Consider the following 10,605-nt stretch of genomic DNA (forward strand, 5'->3'; position numbering starts at 1 on the left):
TTATCCAATATGCAACATTTTCGATCAGGATCAGGAGATATCACTTCTGTTAAGTTAAGTTTATTTCCTTCACGTGCATCTCACATGCTTGAGTTAACCATATCTGTGCTTCACTAGGATGGACCTGGTCCATGTCTGAGTCCCTTTGTCAGTCTTCAAAACTCACCTTTACTTGGGCCAACACCTGATTTGGGGCCCGACTAATCCGGATTCTCACCGAGAAGTCTCACGTTTGAGGTAAAGTATTTCTTGCCAAAGACGATAGGCTCAACCGAGATCTCTCGTCAAGGTAGGAGGGGTACTACCACCCTACCACGACTTTTGAAGGTAATTTATATTCACTACTAGTTGTAAGCATTTTTTACGTTATAAAATGCAATTTTACCTACTATATGGAAAATTACGTGACTTATTTTTCTGGTTAATGTTTTTTTTTTTTTTTGTGGTCTTTTTAACTGACCTTAGGGTGTAAAAAACTTTAATATCGTGCAGGTAAGTTTTTACCAAAATTAAACGTTCTATTGAATGCTCATTCAGATGAGAAGTTGGAACCACAAGGAAACCTGGCTTACTGAAATTTTCACAGCACCTTTATTGTATTCAATTATTACTGAATGGGTTGATGCCAATTAAATAATTTAGAGTGTCAAGTCATATTCATGGGTTTTCTGGCTTTCTGCTAATAATAAGGACTCGTTGTTTTCCACCTTAATCTTGGCACAATATATAACTGCTGCCCCATAAATCCCTCTTGGAAATGTTGCCAAGAATGGTAAAATTTAGACTGTTACTTATCTACTGTGAAAGGCATGTTGAGCCGTCAATATACGCTTGGCCATCGTCCTTTGGGATTTGATTGGGTGTATCGGCCGACCCAACGGGCTAAACCCATATTGACAGCTCTATAAATGAGGTAGGATTCTTTGTCATATGCTAAATTAAGCTTTAATTTCTTATTGAATATCGGAATGAAATGTTCTAAAGAATCGTAATTACGATAGAATAGAAGCTCCGTTTTAAAAGGCAGAATTGGGACTCGCCTCGGGCGGAGCACTCGTAAAACGCCCCTGGGCTTATGTGTGGGGGTTTAGTTCCGTGAGACTTACGCCTCGGCCACCGGGGCTTACGTCCCGGACACACCCAACGCCTAGCGTACTGGGCTCGCCTAATAGAACTTTATGCAATTGTATGTAACTAACCTTGTAAATCCTCAAATTTTCTTAACAAATTGTTGATTATTCAAAATTATTTTTTTCTTAATCATAAATCATTAAGTTAAGAGTATTTTATGTCATAATTAAAATAAAAATTATTGCACATTATCCATTAAGACTGCTATGATAGTAAATTTTAACTAAATCTTTCATTTCAAAAGTATTTATTTATTAGCTTTTGTTATGTCTTTGCTATATAATATTCCATAATTTTTTTTATAATTTTTTTTCTGAATATTATTTTTCTCACGTTTACCAGATACAATACTTATTAATTTAATATCTCAGTATTAGCTAATAGCTATTTACAAATAATTAGTTATCTTGATATTGTATGGTGAATTATGTGTCAGTTTATACACTTGTTGAAACTTAAAAATAGATGATGCTAGAGAATCATATTTAAATTGTGAATTACGTTTTTATATAAATTCTCTTTCGAATAGAAAGCATATTAAATAAAAGTAGTATTTTAAGTAAAATATCAAATTATAATATTCAAATTCTTTCAAGATTTATTACTCCTTAAGAGATACATATAGGATTTCATATCGGATACATATATGTCATACTTTTCGTATTATTCATAGTCGAGTTATAATTTGTAAATATTTTAAATAGATTATTTGTTATAATTTTGTGATTTTGATGTAATTTTTATAATTATTTTTTATTTTATACTATCTTAAATTTCTTGAAATTAGTAAAATTTAAAGATCCGTGGGACTTACACGCCATGTCTCAGGGCTTACGCCTCGCCTTGTCAGAGGTAAAACGCATTGCCTCACGTCCCCGCCTTTTAAAACATTGAATAGAAGCACTGCCCCGCGATTTATTATTCCTTTTTTATTTATTAAGTTCGACTCTAGTTTCTAGTTCAGCAAGAACAACAAGAAAAAGGAGCACGTTTCATTTATTCTTAATGTTTTTTATCTCTTTCTTTTTCTATCTCCGGCCTGTGCAATGATCTTAAATTTTTATACATTAACTTTATCTCGATCAGATATTCATTTAGCTTGGGATTGAGGCATAAAAAGTGTTGGGGATAGCTTACGTTATGTCTATCGGAAACAGCCTCTCTACCTCTCACAAGGTAGGGGTAAGTTCTATGTACACCACATTCTCCTCAGACCGCACTTGTGAGAATACACTGGATATATTGTTGTCGTTGTTGTTGCATAGCTCATGCTATATTTAACAAGAATCAAGTACAATTTTGTTCACCAAGAAGGAATAGGAAGATGTTCACAACTAATTTGCCTTCTATTGAAATAAAAGAACTCATGAATATGTTAGCAAAAACTAAGCTTACAAAGTCAAACTAATTTAACCTCCTTCATAACACAAACTAAAAATGCTAAAACAAAAGCTTCAATTTGACAATTTTTTGAGTTTGATCATGAAATGTAAGAAGGCTTTGGTTTACATATCATAATTTCAATCACTTTTGAAGTCAATACCCGAACCTATTACACTTGCAGGCTGGCCAAAATGCAAATTTTCTTCTTGTTTTGCCCTAAAGCAAATGCCATATATAGCAAGGATTTACATGAGGTGCGTTCTTGACTCCTTCCCTTAGCCTCCCAACAAACATTGAGTAAACTCATCCTTCTTTCCTCCTCCATCCTTCAATTTTAACTGCAGTACACAGTGACGGAGTCAGAAATTTTACTAACGTATTTCAAAATATAACAAAATAAAACACACAGAAGAAAAGTCAACATATAGTACAATAACAACAACAATTCAGTAAAATCCCGCAAGTGGGGTCTGAGGAAGATAGTGTGTACGCAGACCATACCCTGACCCCAGAGGAGTAGAGAGAAGTCAACATATAGTATACATGCAAAAAAAATAAATAAAAAATAAAATAAAATTGACCTAGCTAAATAGTGTAATTTTCTGGCAAAGACGTGTCAAATGACACTCATTAACATAAGGTGGCACCGCCACTGGTAGTATATGTATACGCTCAAACATTAATTGGTAGGACTTGGTTTGTATACATTGACACTGTAAAGAATTCTCATGCAATTCAATGTAATTTAGCATGTCGCAGCAGATTGTCTGTCTCATGGTTGGTTACTATGATCTATCTTTTAGATGACCTGATAGTGCAATCGTCTCAAAAATGGTAACTAACTTGCACAAGTTAAGCTGCACCGATAGAACCAATTTTCGGTACAATATCAGTGTATATAACTTAAATCCAATTGATAAACACAAACAGCGCGCTTACCTTGGATTTTTCCTCACGCGTTGTCGCAAGCTACAGCTGTTTTGATCCTTTCAACAGTGCATTTGATGAGACTATTAACCGTTGCAACCGATCCGAGTGAGAGTTTTGCAGTTGGAACTGAATCAACTAATATCTGAAATGCAACAGTGAGTAGTGATCCACCATTCCCAACTTCAGCAACACTATTTCCGCCACAATGACTACTCGTCGAACCATCTGGTAATATCGCGAATCCAGATGGTAAAAGAGCGACATAATCAGGGTCGCCACCACTTAACACTACATTCATTGCAACAATATCAACTGGTGCATAAATAACATAAGAGCCTGTCGAATCAGTTGAACTCTCTTGTAGTATTAGCATATTACTCTGGCTTGAATTTCCACTCTGCAACAAAATTAATTAGCAAAAATTAATTTAAAGTCTGTTGGTGGTGTATCTGATGTTGAAATTAATGAGATAGTTAAGTGAGAAGACATTACATTAACACGGAGTAGAGATACACAGTTGCCTGGATCGCGACCATTTGCAATATGTGCCATTTCTTGAACTAGGCCTCCATTTGAAAGTATATCCCACTGCATATTTTAGGGATAGTCAGGTTTTGACAACAGAATATAACAATATCGTCGTATCAAAATAATGCAAACCTTGTCGACCCAAATTGCATTACTAAAATCGACAAAATTGAAACTGAGATGATTGGGATGGTATACATAAGTAAAGTCAAACTTCTCTATAACACCGTCGTTTGTTTCAGATTTGTTTGGCTATTATAGCGAAGTATTGTTATATAGAACATATATTATAACATAACATGGAAACTGGTTCCAAAGAAACTTGGCATTTATAGTGAATGGTTGCTATACAACGATGCTGTTATATAGACGTCGACCGAATAATTTTGGTTATACACAACAAATTAAGTGAAAAGTTGGTATGATATAGATTTCTTGGAATAACCAATCGAACCAAACCATTGACATCGTACTAATAATTTACCTCACTTCTGGAGTTTTCATCGCGGAGAAAATCAAAGACTCTTTTTGGAGGAACTGGCAACCAAAATGAAGTGGCCGCACTCAGGACTATACCAGGAGGTCGTCCTGGATCATCGATACTTTTTCTAGTCATAACTCTAACATCATCAGCGCCACTTCCTGATAATGTAGTCCAAGTGTGAGCAGTTGAGGCGCCAACACCGGCACAGAAACTCATTACCATTCTCTCAGCAAGTTTTAACATACTTCTTCGACCTTCAGGGCTCGTTATGACTGCAACGAAAACTTACTCGAATCAAGATCACAAGAAATTATGTCTCCAAATAGATAAAAGGCGATAGTTAAGATATCTGTATTACCCCCAATATCCCCTGTTGGAATGTTATTAGCCATTGCACTTGCGAGTCGTTCACATTGTCTATCCAACGTTGCAACCCAGCGTTTCGCCCCAAATGCAAGGCCTGAATTAACAAGAGGTCTGTAGATATTATGGACAGCTCTATCATCCACTTCAATATGCTCGATCCACGTAACCTGGAGGAGAATATAAGCAAAATTAGTAAAATCAATGAAATGCCAATACTTATTATGATGTTTTAAGTTTCAGAGTGGCTAACTTACCTTGGAATAACCATTTGGTAATTCTTGAATTAAACAACCAGATGGCCTTCTTCTACAGCGCGACGTAGAAGTAGGTCGCAAATTGTCCAGGGAAACGTCAACTACAGCCCAAGTTCCATCAGCATGGTGTTTACAATATCGAACAAAATAGTTTTCGCGAGTTGGAACGAGTGGCGAAGGAACCTGGAACTCAGCTGTCATCTAAAAAAAAAGTATAACAAAGAAACACGCCTATTAGAACAGTAATATTCTGAAACAGATCAAGAAAAAATGTATGGAGCGCTTGCATGCTGACAGTATAAAGAATTGTTACATTACTAGTATATTTTAACTTGTTGTAACAGGTCAACCGTCTTACTTTCTAGGTTACTAATTCTAATTTTTATGGACAATTATATGTTAGGATATAGAAGTTAAGATCAAGAAAAATTTAGGGGAATTGTAGAATTCAAACCATACCACTTGCAAAGCTCCATTATAATTTCCAGCCACACCAGTTGATAAGACTTCCAATGTCATTGCTCTTGATACTAGGCCAGCAAACACACTTGACCATTGGTTCTGAAATCAATACCACATTGTATATTAAACACAAAAATTAGTATAACCAAAGCACAATTAAAGACCAAATCACTATTCCTTCCGTCCCAATTTATGTGAAAGTGTTTGACTGGGCAAATTTAGTAAGTAAAAGAAGACTTCAAAACTTGTTGTCTAAAACAAATCATAGAAAATTGTGTGGCTAGAAATCATCTTATTAAAGGTAAAAAGGAAAATTTAAAGTTGAATTGTTACTAAATATTAAAAAGGATTGTTAAAAAAATAGCCCGTCATATTCAATGTTTAGTTTTTGTAGCCAGTATACATAGATTATACATTAATTATACAAAGTTATACATATATTATATATATAAAGGTATACATATATTATACATCAGCAGGCTATTTTCAGTTGAGACGAGGTGGGCTGCTCTTTTGGTAAAAATGTGTCATTTTGCTTGGCATTGACTATAAATAAAACAGTGTAACATAAAATGGGACAGAGGGAGTAGTAATTAAATCTCTAATAAAAAAATTCCCTTACCACATCCATCAAAATTTCAACTAAATTGATGTGATTCATAATAACAACAGCAGATTCTCTTGAGGCTTCAGATTTAAGGCCCAAAGGTTTGGGCCCAATTCCTCTAGGAAATGTCCTCACATATTCTTCTTCACATAATGTCTCAGTAGAATTATCTGGGCTTGAAATCCACAAAGGTTCTCCAGTTTGGGCCATTCTTATTAATTCTTCCATTGCTGCAACAGCAAGTTCAATTATAATGGGCTTATCAGCATCTGTTGGGCCTGAAACTGATCTAAGAAGATCACTAGCACTGTACATTTCTCCAACTAGGCCCGTTTGAGGCCCAAAACTTCCAACTCCGAGATCGAGTGTACGAGTTGATCCAGTAGATGGAAGATTTGGATAGTTAACCATTGGTTTCCCAACATATTTTGCTGCAATTCCTGATATTCTGTCAATCTGAAAAAACACAATGAAAAATCTTAAGTAGTTAGCATAAATTAACTTTTTGTTCCAAATTATATGAGACTAATTGGAACGTCTTAAAATGTTTGACACGATTTCATTTTTACATAATTTTCACAATCTCAGTGATTGGAATCAGCCACTAATGCTTGCACTAAAATATGTTGTCTACATCAATACCCTTGAGGTGCCGCCCTTTCTCGGATTCTTGTGAACAGATGCCTTATGCATCGGGCTGCCCTTTATAACCTTAAAGTATTTCACCCTTTTAATAATGCCTTTCTACTATAACTAATAATCCTTCTATCCCAATTTATGTGGCACAACTCAGATTTCGTGAGTCAAACTTCTTAATTTTGACTGACTGTGAAATTGGACATAGAATCTTTAAGGTTTTTAAATCAAATTCTACATCTTTGAAAACTTCAAAACAAGTACTAAAAGTCACAATAGTTAACATTTCAACAAAATTTAAAAGGCAAATAAAAGTCGCAGTAAAAAATACATTTGACTCTCGAAACTCAAACATCGCCACATAAATTGGGACTGAAAAAGTCTAAAGATTTTCGGAAGAAAGAAACTGCTTTGAGGCGTGAAATTGTGCATTGTCCTAAAGGCAAACTACCAACAATAAATCGCATATAGGATGAAGAGAGTAGTATATATCAATATTACGATATATTTTGTGTCTCAATCTATGTTGTGCAGACTCTCCAGAACAGTTGTCGTACACGTGGCAGATCCTCCAAAAATGAACTATTTTTGAAAGATCTGATACGCACCCATTGATATTTTCAGAAAGTCCGAACTAACATATAGGTGTCAATATAGTACCTCTTCTCTTAGACGAGCATTTTCAATTCTCAAATGCTGCTCGTCAAATGACATCTCTCCAATGGCAGCAGGTCCTCCACAGTTTGGACATGTAGCATTGCTGAGGGCTTCTTTATAGCGTATGTTCTCAGCACGAAGCTTCTCATTTTCATTCCTCAATTGTGAGTTCTCATGTCGTTCATGTTGAGCCTGCAAATAATAATAATAATAATAATAATAATTGGAATTAGACAACTAAATCAACGCAGAAATTTTAAACGGCTACTTTAAAAAATTAAAATGACTAAATCTTACATATGTCTCATTCATGCAGGCATTTATTGCTGTTTATAATTATGAATCGCTCCTTAAAATGTCCCTAAATCTTAAATATTTATCATATATACAATCATACAATGCTCTATAAATTTTTTAAGAGTTCAATTTTTATGCAATAACGTAAGAAATTTTATATTATCAGCTCACTCAAAAGTTAATTACATATAATCGGTCTATAAAAACTGGAAATAGGGATCTGAAAAAATAAGATAGGTTACCAAGTAGTACAGTAAATGTAATTTTTTTTAATTTCTCTCCGCATATGTAAGTTAAATTCAATTTTAAGTATATTTCATAAAATGAACGAGCAAAAAGATGGGAAAATTGACTGGGGAATTAAATAAACTCACCTTCATTTGAGTACGCTTGTTTTGGAACCAAAATTTCACTTGCAAAGGCTCTAACGCTAATCTTTTTCCCAATTCTTTTCTTTGTTTATCATCAGGATGAGGACATTCTTTGAAAAACCTGAAAAAATAAATATTTTGCAGACTTGGTTTAATTATAAGTTGAATTAGTTACCGGGAAAGTAACATAGACAACTTGTTACAACAGGTTAAATTACACTGATAGTATAATAAGAGTGCTTACGCTTCCATTTCTTGAATTTGAAGTTGTGTATGTCGATGATAACGTTTCTTCTTATTGGGACGTTGATTAGGATCTTGATCATCACCAGAAGGATTTTCCATAATATCAGTACCTGATTTGGTATCGAATTCATCATCTGGAATTAAGTCTAACTCATTTTCTGGTGATTTATGTGACATATCAAGTAGATGATGATGGCTCTCAAACATGTTTGGCTGAAACATTTTCACTTATTCTTATTCCTTTCTTGCTAAGCTATGGATTTGTTACCTGCCCAAAAAAAAGAAAATTTTAACATTAGTTTTAGTTACTATATAAAATATGGACAAAACAAAAACATAGGGAAAGAAGATAGAGAAAAACACAACTTGATTTTTTTCACGAGCACATGCATAAGTTACACGATTTTTGTGATCGCTAAATCAATCAACATCAACTCAGAACTCATAACGTCTAAATTTTGGATCCATTAGTGGAAACAGATCTCGAGAAAAGTACAAGAATTTGGAGAGTTAGTCAAATGGTGGTTGAAATGACTTACTTTTCTTGAATTTGAGCTTTTCAAGAAAATTCAAATTCATATCTTGAATTCTCCTATATATGGTGAAATTTGGGACTTGTTGTAAACTTAATGATAATACAAAAAATGATACAAAGCCCAGCAAACCCTAGAAAGACTTCTCCCTTTGGTCTTTCCTCTTTATACAACTATGAGTAATAGTTTTTTGTTTTTGACTACTTAGAATTTGAGGGAGTTGAGTTTAATTTTTTCTTTTGATTGTATCTGAAGAAAAAAATAGTAGGATAATTTACAAATAACAAATGGGAAAATATGACTTTGGTTTTGAGATGTCAAACAAAGACTTCTCTATTTTTCTTTCTTTCTCTCATGTCTGTTTTAATGTGCCAAAGAGACTGAAATGAGAAATTTTTAGGAAAAGAACAAAGACAGAGTTGACACAAAGAGAACCCAAATATTGCCAATTATATTTTCTTACTTACTTAAATTACCCTCAGATAGCGTCCACGAATATTTCGGCAGATTCCAACTTCAGTCATATTTCTCATTTCTGCATAAAAATATAACGGAAAAAAATAGAAGTCAAAGTAAGAAATTAAAGCAATTTGAAAACTTTACACTCATATGGTGATTTTTGAACAAGTAAAACTTAGAAAAAAACACACACAACAACAACAACCCAATAAAATCCCTCTAGTAGGGTCTGGGGAAAATAGTATGTACGCATAACTTACCGGCCCCTTTCCCGAGGGAATAGAGAAACTGTTTCCGAAATACCCTTGCACACACACATACACATACACAAAACTAAAATAACTCACAATATCTTGAAGTCTTGAAACAAAAGTAAGAAAAAACCCTCTTGAAGTTTTAGGGTTTAGATCTGATTTGCAAGCAAAAAAAGTAAGTTAGAAAACCACTTTTTGGAGGTTGAAAGTGTGATTTCCTTTTCTTTTTATGTTAAAAAAAAAAAAACTATCTTGTGAACAGAATTTAAGAAGAATTGTTGAGGCAAGAAAATTAAAGAAGAAAAAGGAGATATGAGAAAAAGAGAGTATATAAGAGATAGATAGAGAGAGAGAAGATGAAAAGGGATATGGAGAGGTGGTAGAGAATGGAGAAGAATGGGAAAAGGGGGAAGAAAATAGAGAATATATGTGACAATTAAAGGAGTTAATGCAGTTTGCATAGAGAGGATGCAATAGCATTTAATGGCGGGAGGAGGTGCTGTTAATGATATTGTTGAAGAGAGAGAAAAAAAATAAGAGAGAATATACATACATATATATACACACACTATCATATATGAGAGTATATATTTAAATTTCTTGTGCAGGGGTATGGTGAAACAACGTATGCCTTCTTAACTTCTATATCAGCACAATATACAGCTCAAATCTTACTCGATCCAAGTCTTTATATATATATANTATATATATATATATATATAATCGTAGTGTTCGGATTAGCTTGTGTACATTTTAAGTACCTTCATAGGTACTTGCTACCTTCTATAGTACCGAATTATACTGTCCATCAAGGTTTGGATAGCTACAAAAAATCACCTGGTATTTTTTGTCTGCGTTAGATTTGAAGCAAGTCTTTTATATTTCTATATATCCTTTCCATTTTTTGTCTATAATTTTGTAACAGTGGCGGATCCACATACAATGAATCATCTACTATACAAATAGTATAAAATAAATTATTTTTGTTTATATATGAAGTACATGCT

The 10,605-nt window shown here is 33.9% G+C and overlaps 1 protein-coding gene across 1 annotated transcript; it reads right to left on the reverse strand.

The window, feature by feature from the left end:
- On the reverse strand, positions 2,457-10,062 carry LOC109228868 (homeobox-leucine zipper protein MERISTEM L1-like). Its single transcript, XM_019394107.1, has 13 exons — positions 9,605-10,062; positions 9,353-9,420; positions 8,351-8,620; positions 8,110-8,227; positions 7,442-7,630; positions 6,161-6,601; positions 5,536-5,637; positions 5,077-5,277; positions 4,815-4,989; positions 4,457-4,728; positions 3,937-4,032; positions 3,454-3,841; positions 2,457-2,852 (listed from the first exon to the last, which is right to left on the reverse strand). Exons 3-12 carry the CDS (start codon positions 8,572-8,574, stop codon positions 3,467-3,469), a joined length of 2,193 nt encoding a protein of 730 aa, XP_019249652.1. The 5' UTR covers positions 8,575-8,620; positions 9,353-9,420; positions 9,605-10,062; the 3' UTR covers positions 2,457-2,852; positions 3,454-3,466.

The sequence above is a fragment of the Nicotiana attenuata genome, chromosome 7, assembly GCF_001879085.1.
Source record: "Nicotiana attenuata strain UT chromosome 7, NIATTr2, whole genome shotgun sequence".
NCBI lineage: Eukaryota > Viridiplantae > Streptophyta > Magnoliopsida > Solanales > Solanaceae > Nicotiana > Nicotiana attenuata.

Coding starts and splice junctions, on each gene's coding strand:
- LOC109228868 (XM_019394107.1), bottom strand. CDS start 8,574: ATGTTTCAGCCAAACATGTTTGAGAGCCATCATCATCTACTTGATATG. Junction 5,278..5,535: donor ATAATGGAGCTTTGCAAGTG/GTATGGTTTGAA, acceptor CTTTTTTTTTAG/ATGACAGCTGAGTTCCAGGT. Junction 3,842..3,936: donor TATCTCTACTCCGTGTTAAT/GTAATGTCTTCT, acceptor ATTTTGTTGCAG/AGTGGAAATTCAAGCCAGAG.